The sequence below is a fragment of the Syzygium oleosum genome, unplaced genomic scaffold (genome assembly GCF_021117445.2).
Source record: "Syzygium oleosum isolate NSW1041296 unplaced genomic scaffold, Sole_v2.1 Sole_v2.21, whole genome shotgun sequence".
Classification (NCBI taxonomy): Eukaryota; Viridiplantae; Streptophyta; class Magnoliopsida; order Myrtales; family Myrtaceae; genus Syzygium; species Syzygium oleosum.
The window spans coordinates 1,580,477-1,602,162 of record NW_026607505.1 but is presented as its reverse complement, the minus strand read 5'-3'; the positions used below and the strand labels follow the sequence as shown (position 1 = coordinate 1,602,162).

At 41.6% G+C, this 21,686-nt stretch overlaps 6 protein-coding genes across 6 annotated transcripts; 3 read left to right on the top strand and 3 right to left on the bottom strand.

Annotated features, from left to right (window-relative positions):
* Window positions 1-96: 96 nt before the first annotated feature.
* On the top strand, window positions 97-3,129 carry LOC115677331 (uncharacterized). Its single transcript, XM_056321010.1, has 11 exons — window positions 97-306; window positions 414-565; window positions 650-733; window positions 1,317-1,406; window positions 1,513-1,555; window positions 1,657-1,763; window positions 1,858-1,953; window positions 2,070-2,183; window positions 2,279-2,367; window positions 2,683-2,752; window positions 2,839-3,129. The coding sequence occupies exons 1-11, from the start codon at window positions 198-200 to the stop codon at window positions 2,902-2,904; spliced, it is 1,020 nt and encodes a 339-aa protein (XP_056176985.1). The 5' UTR covers window positions 97-197; the 3' UTR covers window positions 2,905-3,129.
* A 159-nt stretch (window positions 3,130-3,288) lies between these two features.
* On the bottom strand, window positions 3,289-3,999 carry LOC115677278 (protein DOWN-REGULATED IN DIF1 11-like). The gene has a single exon (XM_056321011.1). It carries the CDS (start codon window positions 3,997-3,999, stop codon window positions 3,517-3,519), a length of 483 nt encoding a protein of 160 aa, XP_056176986.1. The 3' UTR covers window positions 3,289-3,516.
* A 246-nt stretch (window positions 4,000-4,245) lies between these two features.
* LOC115677327 (UDP-glucuronate 4-epimerase 1-like) lies at window positions 4,246-5,913 on the bottom strand. The gene has a single exon (XM_030600468.2). The coding sequence runs from the start codon at window positions 5,836-5,838 to the stop codon at window positions 4,522-4,524; it is 1,317 nt and encodes a 438-aa protein (XP_030456328.2). The 5' UTR covers window positions 5,839-5,913; the 3' UTR covers window positions 4,246-4,521.
* A 4,098-nt stretch (window positions 5,914-10,011) lies between these two features.
* On the bottom strand, window positions 10,012-10,735 carry LOC115677329 (glycine-rich cell wall structural protein 2). Its single transcript, XM_030600472.2, has one exon. The coding sequence runs from the start codon at window positions 10,621-10,623 to the stop codon at window positions 10,174-10,176; it is 450 nt and encodes a 149-aa protein (XP_030456332.1). The 5' UTR covers window positions 10,624-10,735; the 3' UTR covers window positions 10,012-10,173.
* Window positions 10,736-12,703: 1,968 nt separating this feature from the next.
* Window positions 12,704-15,956, top strand: LOC115677328 (protein FLX-like 4). The gene is made up of 4 exons (XM_030600471.2): window positions 12,704-12,863; window positions 14,160-14,757; window positions 15,301-15,440; window positions 15,548-15,956. Exons 2-4 carry the CDS (start codon window positions 14,195-14,197, stop codon window positions 15,808-15,810), a joined length of 966 nt encoding a protein of 321 aa, XP_030456331.1. The 5' UTR covers window positions 12,704-12,863; window positions 14,160-14,194; the 3' UTR covers window positions 15,811-15,956.
* Window positions 15,957-16,564: 608 nt separating this feature from the next.
* Window positions 16,565-20,170, top strand: LOC115677330 (cytochrome c oxidase subunit 6b-2). Its single transcript, XM_030600473.2, has 4 exons — window positions 16,565-16,718; window positions 18,147-18,235; window positions 18,319-18,400; window positions 19,905-20,170. The coding sequence occupies exons 1-4, from the start codon at window positions 16,710-16,712 to the stop codon at window positions 19,956-19,958; spliced, it is 234 nt and encodes a 77-aa protein (XP_030456333.1). The 5' UTR covers window positions 16,565-16,709; the 3' UTR covers window positions 19,959-20,170.
* Window positions 20,171-21,686: the final 1,516 nt, after the last annotated feature.

Here is a 21,686-nt window from a genome sequence, read left to right as displayed (position 1 = left end):
AAATAAAACCGGATATCAAATTTATGTGATTTAATCGATGTGACTCACATTCACATGGTCCGGAATAATTCTTTAAAATGAATTAGGGAGGTGCCAATGAAGACTTCACTTGGGCGCTTTGCTCTGTTTCTTTCCCGCGGAAACTCTTTTTGAACTTCCGCTCTTCCCCTTTCCTTCCTCCTGGCCAAGCTCTGGCCATGGCGGTCCAAGAAGAAGATCATCCGTGCATTCACGATTTGCCCGACGAGCCTTGGGACTGGGAAGAGATATCTCTCCATCTCCTTCTCCACTCCAACATCGATCAAGGCTCGTACGATGCAATCTTTTACTTCCAACCCTCTCTCTCTGTCTCTCTGTTTCTCTTGCGCTCCGATCTTGGTTTCGCGACCCTTTTCTTGTTTTTCGTGTTCCAGAGCTGGGGAGCGAGAAATCGCCTTGGGGAAGGAGGAAGCACAGGCTGCGCTGGTTGGGGAAGCCGAGAGCGATTCCCCAGTTGATTCTCAAGCTTCAGGACCCCAGATTCAGAGAATCTGCTCTGCACTTGCTCAGTTCTTTCCTTTTCCAGGTCTATTCTTGTTCATATTCAATGCTTCCATCTTCTCATGATTCTGTTTACTGAAATCTTTGTGGGTCTGTCATTTGTCAACAGAAGAGGGAAGAGGACCCAGAGAATTATTACAGAGCGGGGTTTCTTTTGTTCCATTCTTGCGGTACCATGGCCATCTTGATACAGGTCATTTCTCCTATTTACTTATCACTGTCACGTTTGCATTTGTATTTGTGATGTTGCGGAATTTGAAGCTGAATCGTTGTTAAGCGGCCTTTCGGTGTAGATTCAGAGTATGGCGAGTCAACGTTGTAATCCTCGTGATTAATGTCACTGTTCTTGTTGTTCTTAAGGGTTCCACGGAAGAGAAAAGTCTTTTGACTTTTTTAACTCAGCGTGCTTTGTTCTCCGGGGTTACTTAGTCTGTGGTCTGCAAAGGGGTTTCGAGATTGGTCGAGAATTTCGCTTTGCTTGAAGATCGAGTGGGCTGGCAGTTTTCTCTTTCATTTCTTCGAAGTTCCTGTGAATGAAACTAGTTGACAAGTTTTTACTTCTCTCTATTAGCCTGTAAATTGGGGAAAAGGAAACGACTGATACTTTTAACATGCAGGCTTTATAAAAACTGCTTTGGCACAGTGAAAAGAGAATCTAGTGTTTTCATTGTGTGGCACAGAGATAAATTCTTCCCTATTTTCATCCGTGCTGCTGGTGATGTTTAGGATGATGGGTGGATCTTTGAGTCATCGTTGGTCTTGGTCTTATGAAGCAGGAGGTGCTCTTGATCTACAGGATGATGGCCGATGGAAGTCTAAATGAGAGAGCATGCATGCGCCTTATCAATGTCATTATTCTATTCCAGGTAATCCGAAGGCAACTCAAAAAGAAGCATGTCAAGTGCTGTCTAATGCATACTCATTATTATTCTTGTTGTCCATTTTCTCAGTTAACTATTTGCTTCATTGCAGTGCATTGCAGCTAATAGAGAAACTCGGCAAAAGCTCATGAACTGTAGGCTTCGGAAACTATCATCAGTGTCTGAAATTGGCTAATCACTCTCTAGCATTTATCTTGATACAAATGTTCTCGTTTCCTTTCTTTTGTTAGTTCAGCCTGCCTTGTTAACTTCTTGGTACCCTTAGTACTGTTCGCATCCACACTGGAGGTGTATGACAATGTGAGAGCTGTTGCCTTGTCAGTGTTTGGCATTTTATGCCAGGTGCATTCTATTCTCCTTGCAGTGAATCATCAATGAATTCATCTGATCTCAGGCAAAATTGACTTTTTCCTCCATATTAATGTCTTTCTTGAAGGCAAGAGAATCCAGTGCTGTCCAGTGGGCTATTGAAAATGAGGTGGTGGAAGTATGCTTGATTAGCATGGACACTGGAAACGAACTCACAAAAGTGGTGAGAATTGCCCTTCGCTTTCTATAATTTCTTAGCTTCACCATCACCCGTTTTCGACCTATTTAAGAATGGACAAAGTCTCTGCGATTTCTCAAATCCTGTTCTTTCTTTATCAGATTGGACTGCACATTGTTGAATCAATACTTCGGGTTGCTTTTGGAATATCATACATATTCAGTCCTGCAGCTGATCATCTGCTGAATAGACTGATGAGAACATGGGATAATTTGGTATGTCTTTTATCAGCCATTGTGGCCATATATTATGCGACTTCATGTTGCGCAAATCTTAAAAATTAGAACTTTGAATCTTGTCTTTGTTTCAGGTAAATCAGATAGCTGTTGTGCACAACTTCTCTCCTCGAATCCTCTTTCATACCATCCGGTGCTACACTCTCTTATGTCACGATGAAAGGTAATTCGCCTCATTTCCCTTTTGGTTGGGAAGCTGAACGGTACTAAGCAAGCATTTCCTCTTTCGTCGTCCAAATGCATCCTGTATGCACAACCAGTGGATTTATTGACGTATGTGTGGTGCATTATAAATCTGTGCATCGTCAAACTGCTTGCAACCAAGTAGATGCTTTTGAATCTTCTAGTGCTTAAATTGAAAAATGAATATAGTGCTGCAAAGTTCTAGCACTTGTTTTTCAGGCAAATATTCTACTGTTCTCGATTTATGTGGTGACTCCTGATTCTTAAGTTGAGACCTGGCATTCATGTCTAGCAGGGGACATAATCTTGTGAAGCAGTCGCTCCCTAAATCCTTCGTCAATGGCACTTTTCATGAAAGGCTGAAGGTATTTGCTGATAATTGGGTATCAGATTAATTTTTTATGGAGGATATGCAAATTTTGCAGCCATAATCTGTGGATATATATTGCAGGAGTTTCCCGTAATTCATAGATTGCTTTCCCAACTACTACTGATTGCCGGTATAAATGACTCATGAGCAGCTCCTTCAGTTCACGAGATCTCATCATTCAGAAAAGAATCAGGACTAATGGTGTCTCGGTGTTTCCCGAAGCTGCTGCATTTCGGGGTTCGGGTGTTATATTGCGTAATATAGAAAACCAGTTCCTCGGATTATTACTTCGGAGAGAGAAATTACCAGATGTTAACCCAAATCTTTTGTTGCGTGTACAAAAATCCTCTGTAAATTGCATCTTTGCTTGAATTTCTTGGTCCGATCTTCGAATCCCGAAAAGTCCTTAACTTGTGTTTCTGTTTTTCCTTGTTTTACCGTCCATGATCGCGTCTTGTGTAAGATGACTTTGCAGGTTTGGCAGATTTTCCTTTCTTTTATATCTGATGATTAGATTAGGGAACAACTTCCTGGTCTCCGGATTATCAATCCAGCCCGTAAGCCATATTTCATTTATCTCTAATTCAGCTTTACTTTCGGAGACACAGGTAAAACTAATTTAGGATATCGACTGATCATGGATACAAATTGTATTAAAAGCGCAAATAAACAACTCTTTGAACTGTCGTTATTCCTCTGTGTTTTTCGAGTTTGCGATGATAATTCGACCTCGATTAAATCCGATAAAACCAGGCCTTCTTACGGTAGGGCAGAGGCTCCTTTGGCCAACGAGACGCACTCTTTCCACACTTTTTTGCTCCTGGGCACAGTGATGGAGGCATTCTTGCTGTAAGTGGGCGATATGATAATGAAGCTCACCATCGCCTCGTGGCATGCTTTTCCCATGGACACAAGCTTCTTACAGCATTGAGGGGTGAGCCGTTCCTTGTCCGTGAATATGTTGCCGAAGATCTCATACCCGCACTTCTCGGCCAGCTTGGTAGCGCAGTCGACCAGGTACTCATACGTCTCCGTCGCGGGATCGGTCCGCGCGACGGACAGCACGGCGACCCCACCGGCGATGAGCAAGAAGGCGAAGAAGCGGAAGCTGTCTGATCTTGCCATGGCCGTCGAAAGAGGGGGCAAGGGAACAGGAGCGGGAGGTGATGAGATGAAGGGTGCGAGCCGGTTCCATCTTATAGAAGATTTGGGTGGTGGGTTTAAGAGGGGAGGAAGAAGCATTCAATTCACTCTTGGCATTCAAGAAACTGCCTCAATGATGTCGATTGCATCACTTTTCAATTAATGGCAAGGCTTCAGTTTCAAAGTGGGGGACTTAAAGGGTTCCTTGTTCATTTTGTGAACTCAAGCTCAAGAAGCTATATCAATCTCAAGCGAGACAAACAAAGATGAATTTGCCCTTCAATCTTCCCTCATTTAGATACCAAAAATCAAGAATCATCAAGATAAACAAGATGGAACCCGAGATTTCCTGAAGAAATTTTAAGCTACCACCATTATCATTACCCTTTGAATTTAGCAACTGAAGAATTGGATTTGCTGCACAATATCAGAACCCTGAATTCTCTTTAACAGAACAAGAAACAACAACAAGAGAGAGAGAGGGAACTGCTATAATCACAAATCTGTCCCCCCCCCCCCCCCCCCTCCCCCTCCAAAATTTGTATATCGCTTGATAAGGAAAACCCCACTTTAAATCAAGAACTTCCAAACAAGAAAGGGAAATTAGGAGGAGAGGATCGTTCAATGTACAGACTTGCCGTGATTGTAGCCGTAATACGACAGGTACCACTTGACGAATCTCTTCAGCCCGGTTCGCAGGTCCGTCGTCGGCTTGTACCCGAGCTCCAGCCGTGCCGAGCTTATGTTGGCGTGCGTGAACGGGACGTCGCCGTTCCCGGGCATCTCCACCTCCCGCCGCCGGGCCTTCACCCCCAGGTGCCTCTCCAGCATGCTCACCATCTCCGGCACCGTCACCGGCGACGTGTTCCCCAGGTTGAAGATCCGGTACTGAGCCGGCCCGCGCTTCTTGCCGCCCTTCCCGGTGCTCTTGCCCGCCGTGTCCAGCGACGCCAAGCACCCCTTCACAATGTCGTCGATGTACGTGAAGTCCCGGGCCAGGTCGACCCGGTTCTTGCCCCGGTATATCGTGACCGGCTTGCCTTGGAGTATGTTCCGGGTGAACGAGAAGTACGCCATGTCCGGCCGGCCCCACGGGCCGTACACGGTGAAGAACCGGAGGCCGGTGATCGACAGGCCGTAGATGTGGTTGTAAGCGTGCGTGATCTCCTCGCCGGCTTTCTTGGTGGCGGCGTAGAGGCTGGCCGGCCGGTCGGTCCGGTCCGACTCGGAGAACGGCGACTTCTCGTTGAGGCCGTAGACGGAGCTCGAGGAGGCCCAGACGAAAGCCGGCTGGGGGTTCGCCGACTTGCAGGCCTCGAGGAGCCCGACGAGGCCGGCGACGTTGGAGTGGACGTACGAGTGCGGGTTCTCGATGGCGTACCTGACGCCGGCCTGGGCCGCGAGGTGCATCACGTGGGTGAAGGCCACGACGTCGAAGAGCTTGGCCAGGAGGCGCGCGTCGTTGACGTCGCCGTCGACGACGAAGACCTTCTGGACACGGAGCAGCGACGCGCGGGACGTCTTGAGGGAGGGGTCGTAGTAGGGGTTGAAGTTGTCGAGGCCGACGACGCCGTCGCCGCGCTTCCTGAGGGCGAGGGAGGTGTGGGCGCCGACGAAGCCGGCGGCGCCGGTGACGAGGACGGAGAGGCCGGCGGGGCGGCGGGGCTGGGCGGAGACGCGTACCTGCTTCTCCCACTGGATGCCGCCCCAGGAGGCGGCGAGGAGGCGGTTGCCGGAGGAGACGAGGCCCTGGAAGCTGAGGTAGGAGGCGGCGAGGGCGAGGAGGAAGAGGGCCCACAGGAAGGTGGCGCCGGCGGAGGCGAAGCAGCGGCGGAGGTGGCGGTGGAGGAGGAGGCGGTGGCGGTGGCGGCGGTCGGTCTTGAACTTGCCGGGGGTGGACGGGAAGAGATCCTCCTCCTCGGCCACCAAAGGGGGCATTGCGGTCGCTTCGCTTCTCCGTTCTTGTTCTTGTTCTTGATTCCTCTCTCCTCTCTCTCTCTCTCTCTCCCTGAAAATGGAGAAAAAGTTGAGATTTTTATATGTTCTTATCAGCACCGGCTGTGCTGATGCAAGGCAAGTTCTAGAGGAGAGATTTCATAAAAAAAGAGTGGTCACCCACAAACAAGGAAAGACGAGAGAAATTTATAGGCGTAGAGAGAGAAAGTAGAGAGAGAAATTTCTTTTATAGAATTAACTCTAAATATATAATAAATATAATACGTAACTTTCCTCACCTGGCTATTCTATTATGTCCCGCTGATATCACCTTGAGTTTTGCAGATGTTCCAGAGTTTTCACGGAAAAAACAAAAGTCTTTGGAACTTTATGAAGATGTGGGCCTAGAGTTTGCGAAAATTGAACAAATCCTCAGGAATTACGGGAAACAAAAAGACGGAAGTAGTTTGAATGGCTCTGATGATGACAATACTGAGGAACCTATCCATAAATATAATCTCTGAAGCCTTGCAATGCGTGTTGAAAAAATCAATTCTAGTGCCCCTTTCCCTGCATTAGAAGAATTAACAGACGCACATCATCGGTTCCTTAAGATGCATTCCGAGAAATTCAATTTCGCGTTGGGCAATAATCATACCTTCTGACTTTCTACGTCAGTGGGTACAGCAAGGGTATACACATCTCCACTATAATTTGATTTGATTCCGCGTCGTGCGAATTATAAAACCACATTATAGTTAAAAGTTAATTCTATAAAAAAAAATTTGAGTCGATACACTCGTGCCACGATAGAATATAGTGGATTAGATATAGTAAATATAATAAGTATAAAATCAGTTGGAGAATTTGATTTGATTTCGCGTCGTGCGGAAGTTAAAAAAACACCTATCATATCTAGAAGCCGATACAGCCGCGCCTCGATAGAGCATTGACTAAATGAATCCCTGATTTTTTTTTTCTCTAATATAAGTCACGGGCAATGTTGCATTCCTTTTGTCCCTATAAAACAATGCTATGGCTAATTCTTGACGCGGACATTTAAGCAAATGGTCAAGGACTAACGCGAAGCATATCAATTGATTTGGTCCTAGGATTCCTCTCGAGAATTGTCAAAACTCACGATGTTGTCCCCATCTTGGGAATTTGGTCAAGGTCGGGGAACGCGGGGGCGCCCCCCAATCCGGAAATTGCACTTACGATAGCTTGTCGTTTATTCTAGAACTCGTATTCTAGAACTAGATCTTATCAAAAATGAAAAATATTAATTGATAAAAAGTAAACTAGAAAAAAGAAATCTTTTTTTTGTTAAGTAGTGGCTTGAGCAGCCGAAGCAGGGGGGGGGGGGGGGGATTAGGGTGGTGGGTTCTTCAGCTAAGAAGAGATTAGACGTGTGGGAATTGAGTGGTGCTCTTAAATTAATTAAGTAACTAGGATTAACATGGGAAATTAATTAAGTTTTTCATCTGATGAATGCACCTTTTTTACTGATAGCTTGTGTAGACGCCGAAATCTTTTGCTCAGATTTGCTGGCTGCTTTAGAGCATTTGTCATCTCCCCATGGAGATATGGCCGGGCTCGTTCTTTATGTTATGCTTGATGTTCTTTCTTTTGTAAGAAAATTAAAGAGAGAAGACAGAAAAATAGTATTATGGGTAGCGTTCCTTAGGCATATAATCATCTTCTAAACATGATAATTCTTTATGCATGATAGGTTGGCAAGTCGATTATCTCCCCTTAATACTTTCAAGGTCCTGCTTAGGACCATATTTATTGCCCTCAAGATGCAAGGCAGCATGATGACTTGGGAAAATTACCAAAAAAGTCATCAACTTATTGCAACTGTGCCAATTCAGTTTTAAACTTTTTTTTTCTTGCCAATTAAGTCTTAAACTTTTTGCATTTATGCCAATTCAATTTATTTGGCCAATTTTGGCTAGAAATTACTGACATGGACGCCAAATATCCTATGTGGCACGACTGATGTTGATGTGGATAATTTTTAATAATATTATAATATTTTCCGAATTATTTATTTATTTATTTATTTTTCCTTCCCTTCTTCTTCTAGCCGGCAAGGGTGAACCTCGTCCGCCCATGGTGAGGTCAAACCTTGCCCAGCCATGGCGAGGCTCGCCCTCACCTCGGCGATCGGCCAAAGGAAAAAGGGAAGAAAAAAGAAAAGAAACAATAAATCAAAAAATAAAAAAATATTAAAATATTAAAAATTATTAAAAATTATCCACATTGACGCTGGTTGCACCATGTAACGTAGGATGGCCTGCGTCCATGTTAGTGATTTTTGGTCAAAATTGGCCAGATAGATGAATTGACACAAATGTAAAAGGTTTAAAATTTTTTTAATAATTTTCCTTACATGAAAATATAAGTAGTTTTTTTTTTCATGGAAAGCTATAATGTAGTTTTTCACATGAAAACAGTTCGATGGTTAAGGAAAAAATCATTTATTTTTAAAATAAAAACAAACATAACTTATTATCTTAAAAGCACATAATGTTTGTTTTTTATAATAAAAAAAGTGATTCTATTTATCTATAATTTCAGACTAATTAAGTGAAAATTTCAAAGCCAAAAGGCCGCAAATTTCTTCTATTTAAGAATTACGTGCAATTGATCACTTTAAAACTCTCTTTAAGATCACTCAAAAAAAAAGAAAAAACCATTTCAGTGATGCCATGGTTTTTTTTAATTGAAAACCTGTCCTGTAAGATCTATATGATTCGAAAAATATACGAATTCATCTTTAATTTAATAATAAGCTAAAAAATTTTAAAAAAATTGTTGAGAACCAGGCGGCGAGGGTCCATTTTCTTTTTTCTTTTTAATTTAGCTTATTTTTAAAATTTAATTTAAATAAAATTTTTATTAAAAATCAGATTTGAACCAAAACGACATCGTTTTAGACTTATATTTCCTGTTTTAGTCACATCATTACCACATAGAAGAGAAAAAAATAAAAGAAGGACATGTCAGCATTTTTCGGTACTTAAGTTAAATAGAGTTAATAGAAAAATTCGATTGCACTAATTTGTCAAGTTTTAGGGTTTGATTGTACTTTTTGCAAGTTTGAGAACTCAATTGCACTTTCGTGACAAGTTTTAGGACTTCCAGCGCACATATCTCTTTATATTCTTGTTGTTATGTGCTTCTTAATAATCATGTTACTTTTTTTTTTGGTCAAAAACAAGATCTTCCCTATTACAGTGGGCTAAAAGAACATTAGGTAAATGGACTAGCAGAAGTTTGCATTCGGTAATAAGTGGAGTGGCTTCCCCTGGAGAAATAATCATGTTACTTTAAACAAATTGAACTGGCTACAAGCAATTTGATGCTTGACTCCGGCTCTCATTGACCGACATCTGCCTTGTCACGAGGGTCACCTTCTTCTTATGTCAATAAAGGAAATAGATCATATTCATCACGGTTCTACATTGCCTCATCGGTTGACTTCGTGAGCCAGACTGCTTTTCATGGACTCTTTGGGGCAGCCGGAGAAACTTTACCAATAATGCAAAAACACAGCGGGTGCTCTCTCTTAAGTCATATTTAGCTTGCCTGAAAACTGTCTTCTTAAACGGTTGCAATGGTTTTGAGTCCCGAATGAATCAGAAACATATGCGAGACTAGTACCAATCTCCTGCGCGAGCAATGTCGATCTCTAGCATCTGTTTCGACATGCGCATCGATGAACCTCAGCATAATGAGAATGTCCCGTTCTCGACGTCGACGTCGTTTCGCACGATGCTACTTGGCTATGGTTATCGTTGCCCATACGCACCTCAAAATCTTACCTTGCTGAAGATCCTGAGCTATATATATCATGGACTTCAGCCTGACTTCAGCCCGAGAGAAGGCAAGAAGTCCATTTGGTTTAGTGATTTCACTAAGAATCTTGAAGTTCATCTGCCTCAATTATTTTCAGTTCCTGTTTAATTTATAATCTGCATTTAAGTGCGCGTAAGTTCTTGTGTTGCTGGTAGGGGTGAATATTAATATATCTAGGTTAGCTTTTGTTTGGCTCCAATTAGTCTACTGTCTAAGCCATAAGCAGAAAGTATTATTGACTCGATCGGCCAATTGAAAAGGTAAAACACTTCGTTTCGATGTGATTAGGTAGGAAGCAATAGATGTCGATAGTTATTAATATTCTTTGAATCAAAGCAAGATGGAGACACTAAGATCAAACCCTAGAAAGTGGTTCAAAAGACCACTGGCACACTCACATTACTTATTTATTCATAGTCATTCTTGTACTAATACATTGGTGATTGAGATGATATAACACAACACGCCACATGCTTATTTTCCCTGCCCTTGGTAACCTCCTGATCCGGACCCGGCCCTAGACCCTGCATAGGATCCGGCATATGAGCCAGCTTCGGAACCCGCACTAGATCCTGATCCCGACCCGGCCTGAGATCCTGCGCGAGACCCAGCAGACGAACCGGCTTTAGATCCAGCTCCAGAGGACCCGGACCCAGAGCCCGACCCCGAACCTGATGCAGATGCCGACCCCGATCCTGAACTAGACCCGGATCCAGAGCCAGAACCTGACCCGGCACCCGCTCCCGAGCCACTGCCGCCGCCCCCTAGCCCAACGCCTATCCCGATTCCAGCACCAGCACCAACCCCCAAGTTTCCAAGCCCAAGGTCCAGGCCGAGGTCCTTCCTTGCCACCCTACTTTCGGACAACATAAAAAGAGTGGAAACAAGCAACAACCCGAGGGATAAACACCTGAAACCAGCCATTGCGAAGACCCAAATGAGACAATCTACCTGAGAATACTAATGGGACTCGAACGCATGCACTGTTTCACTACGTTTCTGTACCAATTGCTGAAGTTATGTTGTGAGAAGGACAGTGTGAGAAGTCAGTGCTTTATATAGCAACAAAAAGAGAAGTTGGTATGGCATGAATGGTGGAGCACTTAAAAGTGATAGTACGCGTGTAGAGAGTAGCAATGAAGAAAGTGGAGAGAGCATGCGGAATCTTCATCTTTTTTTCGGTTGGTGAGGCTATTTAGGAGCTTAGCTGGCCAAATTTTGTGGCCAGGAAGGCTTAGTATTTGATGAAGATATGCAAGTCATATAATATATTGTCATAAATTTTGGATTTGGATGGTGGGTACAACCGATCCATCTGTTCCCACAAAGCATGGTGGAAGTATGATATGTAAGCTCGCAATAAGTTTGTGTAAAGAATTGGATAAATGCATAATGCATTGATAAGATGGACTTAAGATGCTCCAAAAATGTATTAAATAATTTTGGTACGTCAACACTTAGAATAAGAGACGATGATAGAGTTAGTTGCAGTATTGCCTCTTTGAATCATGGAGGACCTTATCATCCGGAGCTTATTATTGTTTCTTGGGAAAATTGTCCAATTAGTGTTAAATATATTGTACGGATGTTAATTCAGTTTTTAATTATTCAATTTCAACAATTTACTTCTACACTTTTGGGCAAAATTCCAATGCAGTCATTCCGATTAATTTTTGTTGGAGATCGCTGACGTTGTTGGCAAAATTGAAAATTTAAGAACTGAATTGACATCTATATAATATGTTTAGGACTGAATAGATAATTGTTCATAGTTTCTTATTAGCTAGATAATTGAACCGGATGTTTCTTGGGGTAACTTAAAGCATTCTAGAATTTCTAAATGTACACATGATGGACATACTGTTAGTCGATACATGATGACTGTCCCACAAGGGGCTCGGGGACCAAGGTTGACTTGCATCCTTCTACATCCAAATCAAGATTATGAAAAAGGGTTGGAAGGAATATGTGAATCTTTTGCAAAAAAATACATGAATATATTTCAAATAGGATATTGATGCCAAGTGCTTATGGGACACTTATTAACCATACTTGATAAAGAATTACTTTCATTATTTATGCTCTGATTGATCATAACACGAGAAAAAAAGTATTTCAAGAATGATAGACTTGTCTTTAATCTTAGAGCACCCGCTATCGAAGCTTTTTATATAAAAGAGGAAATAGATCACAAATTCACAATAGTGCTTAGAGTTCTAAAAGTTAAAGGATTTTAGGTGCTTCGGAAGTAACATAAATATTTTTAATTCAACTAAACATGGAGTACCAAGTGTTGCTAGATCTTAGAGCACCCGCTATCAAAATCTTTTGATACATGTTTGATTTAGTTCCTAGATTATTTGAAAATGTTCAATGTTGTCCTTCTATTAATTTAAGTTCAAGTACAATATTAAACATTTTCATGTAGTTCAAGGATTAGATTGAACATGTAGAATAAGTTCAAGGACCACATTGACCAAATCAAAAGTTCAGGGATGACATTACATATTGTGCTAAAGTTTAAGGATCACATTGAACAAATTAAAAGTTTAGGAATCATATTGCACGCTGGGTAAAAAATCTTTGTTTTTATTTTTATGTTCACCATTCATTGTATCATGCTATCCTATTTGACCGGCCAAATATGACAATAAAGCCTAAACTATGCCAACTGCCCTAATTTTTTTTGTTGTGTCACAAAAAATCCTAAACTCTCTCACTATGATAGAAATATCCCAAACTTTTTTTTGTATCACAAAAAAAATCCAAACATATACATGTGATATATATCATTTATTTTAGTTCCATCAATGATAAAAAAGTTCCTGATATTTATATCACGTGTACGGTGAGTATAATTTAGAGTTTTTTGTGATAGTAACCCTTATTTTTGACCCTCAAGTCGAGTGTACTTTGTATGTAAAGTACGAAACAAATTGCCCTCTCATTTTTCTAAGTACGTCACTTGCCCCCCATATCTTTCATGGGCTTGTTAGGCCTCAGCTTCAAGGAAATGCGAAGAAACTGAGCCCGTTGCTTTTGAGTCTACGCTCTTCAGATTCGGAGGTCTCCCCGAAAGGAGAAGAACTTAAGCTTTGAATTTGATCCTCCCGGCGTCAGCATCTGGTGCGAGACTCTTCTCGAGCTTTTCACTCATGGCGGAGGTAAAAGATCTCTCTCACTCTCTCTGTGTAGTCTTGACTTGGGTGTTCGTGCTTTTACCTGCTCGGTTTCGACGTGAGTATGGCTGTAAAATTTAACCGGGAGGAAAAACGAGAAAGAAACAGAGAAGGGATCGTCATGGAGCTCCGATCTTGATCGACATACATATATATATATATATCGAATAGGGTACAATGGCAACGAAAGCTTCGGTTTTTCTTTTTCTTCTTTCTTTTTGCAATTATCTTACTGCCTTTAAGCTTGATGGGTAGGGCGACGCTTAGTTTTAACTTGAATTTTGTGATTAAAGTTCTTCGCTTTGTAAGAATTGAGCCATATGGTGTATTGACGATTTGCTCGGTCGGTTTAATTGGGTTTAGTTTTTTCGTGTTGAAGGTTGGATAGGATCGACGTGTTCGAACTTCTGATGGGTTTATGTTGAATACGAGTAATGATTTTTCTTATGATTTTCAACTGGGCTCTAGCATGGATGTTCCATATGGCAAATGGAATATCTGGTGGAAACCGTTTTACCGCCTTGTTTCCATCATGACTAAGATAGCATTTTCTTGGATCTAGAAATTCCGTATCTTTTACGAGGGCCGGATATTCACGATTGTTTCTGCTTGTGACCTTTTGCTAGATTTCTGAGAATGCAAACGCGATGCAAACATTCTAGCAATGAATGTGCTCCTGTTGTTTTATCATCGCAAAATATCTCTTGGCTTTCCACTGCTGTTAGCATTCGAATGATATACTATTGTTGTACATTATGATCGTCGGGGTTCTGCTTTGGGCGGAAGCATGCTAAAGGGTGGTGCTGAATTGATAATAGATTTTGGTTGGCACCTGGTTGATCAATGGTCTACCAGGGCAAGCCTGCTAATTTATCCTCCAAGCATTTATCTGTTTGGATTTTTTTATGCACGGGCCCTCAAATAGCTGGATAGTTGGCTCAGACAGTCTCGAGCTGAGAAGATGTCAAAGGGAAGAGCATCCACAGAATTTTTTGGTCTTTGGAAGATATTGTAGCTATTTGGTGACTCTTTTCTTATTTAGCTTCTATGCCGCAGACTCTTTGAGTAATATTAGTAGGTTGCTACGAAACCTGTATCTACTAAAGATTAGAGGCAATTGATAATGTCCTGCCTCAAGTAAATTTGAAATTTTCTCATTTTTGTACTTTTCTTTCCTTTGAGGGTTGCAGATGGTGGCCTGATTGCTATCTCTGGTCAGCTATGACTCAGAGGGAGTTTTTTTACTTGCGAATTGTCTTTAACATGGATATGTTTATTCAGGAATTCCAGTGATTGAACCATCAGAACTTTACAGAATGTCTTCAAGGAAACATCTTCTTCGAACATCTCTTGATGGACGATCTAGTCAAGCACCAGGTTTAATGCGGCATGGTCCATATCCTGGTTTAGTTCCTCTACCTGCTAGCAATCGGCCATTGGAACCATTACCTCCTTCCCTCAAACTTTTGGAAAATAAGATTCTGGCCCAGGGTGCAGAAATTGATCAACTTGCCGGAGAAAATCATAGATTGGCCGCCACCCATGTAGCTTTAAGGCAGGAGCTTGTTGCTGCTCAGCAGGAGGTACAACAACTTAGGGCACATATCAAAAGCACGCAGACTGAAAGTGACATCCAGATGAGGGTGTTGCTGGATAAAATTGCAAAATTCGAAGCAGACATAAGAGCAGGGGAGAGTGTGAGAGACGACCTACAGAAGGCACACAAAGAGGCACAAAGTTTAGTTGCTGCGAGACAAGAGCTGATTGTGCAAATTCAACGGGCAAAAGAGGAGCTAAATAAAACACTGCTTGATGCCGAGAGCTTGCTCCGTTTGCATGCTGAATTGGATGGCTTGATGCGAGAACACCAGAGACTACGGTGAGTCATTAGTCTGGATTTTTTAGTGATGCCTAAACAGAAAAAATGTCATGTTAATGACGGACTTGGAAGGCTTTTCCATTTTTCGAAGAACACAATTTTAGGCTAACAACTAATTATCGGTAATTTCGAGTGGTGCTGCTGAATATAAGTGAGTAATGACAAGTATAAAGAGTGGACACTTTCCCTGCAGTTCAGTTCACCCTCTCTGTTTAATACACGTGTTAGTAGACTAAAATGGATGGATAGGCACTAGGGTAAAAATAATTTCAAAAAATAAGTACCCAGCATTGGTCTACGTTCTTTTCCTTGAATTTGCTGTATTACTATCTTATTAAAGGTTGTTCTTTCATTCATTACTTTCCATTTGTGTTCTGTGTGATGAGAATTTTATCTGAAGTCCTTTCTTAACCGATAGGGTTGGTTAGTATGACTTGTGCATTTTGTCGATATGAGTGTAAATAATAGGACTGATGTATTCTAGAGACAAATTTTAGAAATTTCTGGATGTTTCTGGTAATTGTATTCACCTTCCATCTGTAGCACTACATTCGAGTATGAGAAGAGTTTGAACATAGAGAAAGTACGGCAAATGCAAGCAATGGAGCAGAATTTGATTTCAATGGCAAGAGAAGTAGAGAAGTTGCGTGTCGATGTTGTGTATGCTGAGAAGATGGCTTACGGTTAGTAGTCTTGCCTTTGTCGAATGAGGTGATTATATGTCGCGATGTTCTTCCAGAATTTCTATATGCACCACCTAACATATCTTTGTTGTTGATATATAACAAAGCACCGAACCCCCAGGGTGGTGTTGGCCTTTCAAACCCAGGTCCCTCAAATGTGGCCCGACTACAAGGTAGCAGCCCCTATGTCAATGGTTCCGGAGCTCATCATGGCGAAATGGGTCTTCGGGCTGCAGGAGAAAGAGCCATTCCATACAGTGGGAGCAGCGGTGCAGTTTCTGGCAGCAATATGGGTGGTGCGACAACTGCGAGTGCAAGTAGTGGTGTTGGCTGGGCAGGCACGTATGACCCTTCACTCGCTGGGAGATGAAAAACATAGATATGATGCCTTCAGATGTTCGATAATGCTTCTTGTATTATCTTGCACATGTTGGACATGACGTTATGTATAATAGCATACTAAATGTTTTGATAGCTCAATCTTTTGGGGTAAACAATCTCATGCCATTGTCCATAGCTCTCTTTGCAGACTGGTCTATAGTTCTAAAATCATGCTTCTTGCTTATTCTCTTACTGAACACCTTTCAAAACGATCGTCCAAGGAAAGCTTCTCTCCACTAGTCTACGCTCATTCATCGCAGCAGCATGCTTGCTTCGCTCATTCATTGCAGCTGGTCAATGCGTCAACGAAGTTTCTGTACTCAACAATGACCGAATCAGATCGTCTTTTACTTTGCAACACCATTGTTGGCAGAGAAACTCAGCTGCTCTTCGCCTTGTCAGAAGCATACTGATCATCTTCGCTGGTCTTCTGCATTGTGAATTAGTCCAGCAAGGTGGATTTTTGGCGAAGGGCAGTTGTGATTTGGGTGGAATTGTGAACCATGAAATGAAGCTCTCTTGGTGACGATAAATTGAAGAAGTGCCAAAATTATCTCCTGAACCGTGTTGACCCTTCTGATCATTCAGTACTCTTTTCGAGCTAGAGAAAGATGGAAAGGTATACGGACCATCTGTGTCATTTTCTCGTCCTAAAACCAACACACTTGTTCAGATGGGCTTGTTCTTCGGCCCAGAAAATGGGCCTCATTCTACATGGTTACTACACGTGGCGAACGCTAATTGGAAGGTGTGCTTCCCAGTGGCAAAGAGCGAGCCATTTTGGTACGGTCTCCTTCGAGAGGCAAAAGAACACGAAGAAAAACTCCCAGCTTCGATCTTCTCTGCGCGTGGATCTGTGCGACGCTCAAGCTTTCTTCCAGATCACTCATGGCGGACGTATGATCTCTCTCTCTCTCTCTCGCTCTCTTGGTTTGATTCGAATGTTCTTTCTTATACTTGCTTGGTTTCTATCGTATTTCCCCCGAAAGATAGTCAAGAGGGAAAATTCTGGGAAAGAAATGGGGCCGTCGTGAAGCTCCGCCGTCGAGCAGTCTGCGAACGTGTTTGAATGTGCGGTCAAGTTAGATACGAGGAGATTTCTCGGAAAAAGATACTGTTTTTTTCAGCTGCTTCATGGGATTTTAGGATTTTAATGGTGTGAGGACGATTTGGGGGAGGATGTCGAATTTTTGTGGTTTTCCCGCTTAAAGGGTATGACAACTCTGAGTTGTCCTATTGATTTGATGAGTAAATTTCTCGCCTTTACGAATTGGGTCGGTGTTTGGTCGAGAAGTTGCTGTACCGAGAGAATTGTGTTGACCTTTCGAAGTTGAAGATGAGTAAGGCTAATGGGTTCTGATGGGGAATATGTTGGATATAGGTGGTGCCTTTAATATGATTTCTTATTTTGAGTTCATTGCTATGGGTGAAACTTGTTGCATATGGTCATATTGTGCGGGCGATTGTGACTCTGAATCGGTACCATTCAGCGTGATCTTAGATAGGCTGTATCTTTCGCGTATAGCATGTCGAATGGGGGATTTGGAGGGATTTTGATGACCTGGACAGTGCAGGAAATGGTAGAAGTTTTCAACATTGGGGGAAAACTACGTGGGAACCATTTGAGGCAACTCTCTCATGCATTGTTCATATGAACGTGTATTTTAAAGCAGTCTGCTTGTTCAAAGTTCATATTATAGGGAAATGGAGGATTATTCATGATCTGACCAATTTCCTTCGATTATCATTTATAAGAATTCTGTGTTGAAATTATTGATTTAAGGAATTCTTTCATGTTTCAAAATTGCTTTTTGATGCCAAAATATGCATTGATGGCAATATGACAATATTAGTGCTACTGCGTACCCTGATTCAGTCATAATAGATGGATAATTTGATGGCTCTTACTTTTTTCCATAGAAGGTGCAATGATTTACTTCCCAGGCAAGGTCTCTAGTTTAAGTCCAGGATGGCCTAGCTTTGCCAAATTTGTTATGACAGCTCATGCTTTTTACCATGATATCTAAAATTTTTTTATTTGTTCATGATTCTTGTTTTCATGTCTTCGTCCTGCAAATCCCTTGTACTGCGTGCTAATTTTGTTAGCCAAATTTTTTTTTCGTTGTGTATGACACATTCTTTCTTAGTAATTGTTGATTTTTGTTTTCGAAGAAACGAACCTTCTGGAGCCCCTAATCCCTGTTCTAGAAATCTTTGTTTTAAGCCCTTTGCTCAATACTCTTTCCTTGCATTTCCAAGACAACTCACTTACAGTAAGACTAACATCCTATGACCATTATTTGAATTAGTTCTTTTTTATGTTAGATTGAACTGAAAACAGCACCAGCTGATTTTCGATTCCCTACAACAAACCAGACCAGACATTGCTTCACTCGCTACATTGAATTCCATAGGTACATTCAGTTTTAATGGTTTTGGTAATTGTACCACTGAGTTTGTCAGGCATTAATCGTATGCGGTCATTCCTCTTCTGCAGGTGCATTGCAGCAAAAGGCGAAGAGTCTGGTGACTGCGAGAAATTCGCCAAATACTATCGTTCCTTGTGCCCTGGGGAATGGGTGAGTGTGTCTGCTTCTTCTATTTTAGCACAGAGATTGGCTTTGTTTTATGCCTGCGGCTTCGAGTGAGCTTCCATATGGCAGTGGGGCATGCGGTTAGTGCGGGCAAAGTTGGTCCATTTTGTGATGACAATCAACTTACCATGAGATTTGATCGTTTGATATGATGTTCGTCTTGGAAAAATTCACATTTCTTACACTCATTTTGCAGTATGAGGAAAAACTTAGGAAAAATTTCTACTTTTTGTCCCTGTACTTCACGCTTTTTTCTAATCAAGTCCGTGTATTTTTAGTTTGTCTAATTAGTTCCTTCTACTTTCACAAATCTCTAATTAAGTCCTTCCGATACCAAATCCTGCCAAATCTAGCTGACGTACTTGTCGGCCGACCTCATAATGTGAGGTGGATAAATTTTTTGAATGGGGACGGCTACTTGGGCGTCCACATTGGCAAAAATAATGCACATCATACTTCAAAGATGTCTCCATTGGCTAAATTTTTTTCACATGTCCACCTGGGAATCCGCATGTTTTGTCCCCATTGTAATTTGGTGTTGTCTGATGGCTATTTTAGCCGAACTTTGTCGGATTTGGTGTCAGAGGGACCGGATGGGAAAATTTGTGAAAATAGGAGGAGTTGATTAGATAAATTAAAGGTATAGGGACTTGATTAGGAAAAACGTGAAAGTACAGATACAAAAATATAATATTTCCAGAAACTTATAGAAAAGAAACTCTCTCCTTGGTCCCGCGTTAAATTTTGGAAAACTACTGAAGCTTTCAGATTCGTTTGTTTTTTCAGAAGTATACTCATGTCAGAATATGCATTCATTGTAGACTTCTTGCATTTTCAGATTTGTGATGTACATCTGAACTTCAGTATAGAACTGTATTTTGGGGGATTTTACTGTTTCATCCCTTTGATAACCCGTTGTTTGCCTCCTTAGTCAGTCAAGCTTGCTATTAAAGAATTTTTCTTCTGCCAAGGATAATGAGGTTCTGATCTCTGCACAATGCGTGTCATTAGATGGCACTTCTCGTCACAAATTCTAGTTAGGCCACCCACCCTCTCCATAGGATGTGCAAAAGTAGAGGGCATAAGAACAAATATTCATTCTCATCAGCTCAACTAAGCGTGACCCAATTACCACTTTCGGAGCATATCACACTCAATTTTTAAATGCGCCTCAGATGTGCCAAAGTAGAGGGCATAAGAACAATATTCATTCTTATCAGCTCAGCTAAGTGTGACCCAATTACCATTTTCAGAGCATATCACACTCAATTTCAAACTGCACCTGCCCACCTCTTTCGTCGTTGCATCCCATCTGTGATCTCATCTTTTCTAGAGATATTGATAACATGATGCTGGGGATTGGGCTGGTGATATGTTATACGGACCAACTTCTCTTAGGTTGTTTAGTCATCAATAGATGTTTGAGTGATGGTACCTTACTATGCATCATATTCAGTTTGTAATCTCTTAAATGCTTATCTTGGTGTAGGTGGACAAGTGGAATGAGCAGAGGGAGAACGGGGCTTTCCCGGGACCTCTCTAATTTCAGACTTTGGGCATTCAGTGTGACCCTTATTGGTCACGGACGTGCAGATTGTTATGTTTGTTTCTGAAACTTGGCCCTCTAACTTGTGGATTTGATTCTAGAACAATAAGGCATCAAATGGAGCTTTTTGAGTCTGCCGAAGTTACTTCGATTTCATCAAACAACAACTCTATTTTTGTTGAAAATATTGCCTTTTCTGGTTGAGTTTAGCAGGTTTGGGTTTTAACCTAGAATCACTAACACTCACCTTAACTGCTTTGTCTGTCACCCGACATGAGATATTTTACATTTGAACTGCTTTGCGCGTGTTGGGAAAAGCTGTTATATCCACTCCTCGCTAATTCTCTTTTCGAGCATTTGAAGCACTGTCGCCACATGATATTAGCATCATTCGCATCGACCACAGATGCCGGTACTTGGAACTCTGTGTGGTAGTGCGGCATTTTTTTTTTCTCATCCTCCTAAATTTCAGGGCTTGACCAAGAAACTAACTCAAGCTAACTAATGAGAGTATGACGGAAGAAATGTCCATCCTTTGCGCAACCCAAACATTTGACCTTGACTCAGCTCATACGCAAGGGCTTCTTCAAGCTCCTTGTTTGTGTACACAAGTTTTGAGATAAACGCCATCGAAGAGTACACGGTAAGAAACAGGACCAGCAAATCATCTTCAGGAGATACCAAAGAAAAACAAGAATGCTTGTATTCAATAGAATGCATCCACAATGAGTTGATCAATGGGCAGACATGTTCTTCTAACACACAATTTGTTTGTTGTTGATAATTACTTGTATTGCTCACGAAAATGATTAAACGAATAAAATTTTCATTGTCAAGACAAATATTTAGGTATAAATTATTTATTGATAATGAAAATATTTTTTAAGGAGCACCTTTCTTTTTTAAAATCTGACATATGTGAAGCCCGGGGCAGAAGGACGAGCAATAGAAGATGTCGGCTAGCTGCTCTTGATGCATTTTCTAATTTAAGTAAAAGAAAGCACTATCTTATTAAGTAAAAACAAAGGCTAATCGATGGCCAATGGTAGTTGAAAAAGTCAAAACATGTGGCATGATTCTTAACAATCTCACCAAACGGTTGCTTTATTCAAGATCAAAGACAGAGTAGACGAAAGGGTCTTTTTATAATCCTTAGCAAGCATGATTGAAGGAAGACCCTGATCGCACGTGCACAACCGTGTGAAACATCACTATTAAAGTATTTCACATCGCGGGGTCGGATGGTTTGGGAAAAATGCCGCCCTTTGCATCGCAATTCAGTCATCCATCCCCATCTCGGGTGCCTCACAATCTTCCTTACTAAGAACACAAAGCAGAGAAAATACATGGATCACAGCTCTGCTAAATTTATGTTAGCAAGGGCAAAATCTTAAAGATTTGACGCATTGAACAGTACTTCAAAGACCGGTTCTCGTGCTTGCGCGACTGATATTTCGACTAGTCAAAAGCTAAATCTGTTTCCTAAAACCACAGGATAAAAACAAAAGAATCATTTTCCGAACCCCCCCAGTTGGCCAAAATACTGCCATACGTCTCAAAGGATTTGCATCGTCATGCTTGAGAACATCACGGGTCGTAATCATGTGATATCATATCGCAGCTACATCATCGAAGTTTGAGAGAAATGGCAGTGACAGATAGAGAAGTGGTCGCATTGTCCTGTTCTGCATATGCTTAGAGTTAGATTTGACCGAGCAACAACCT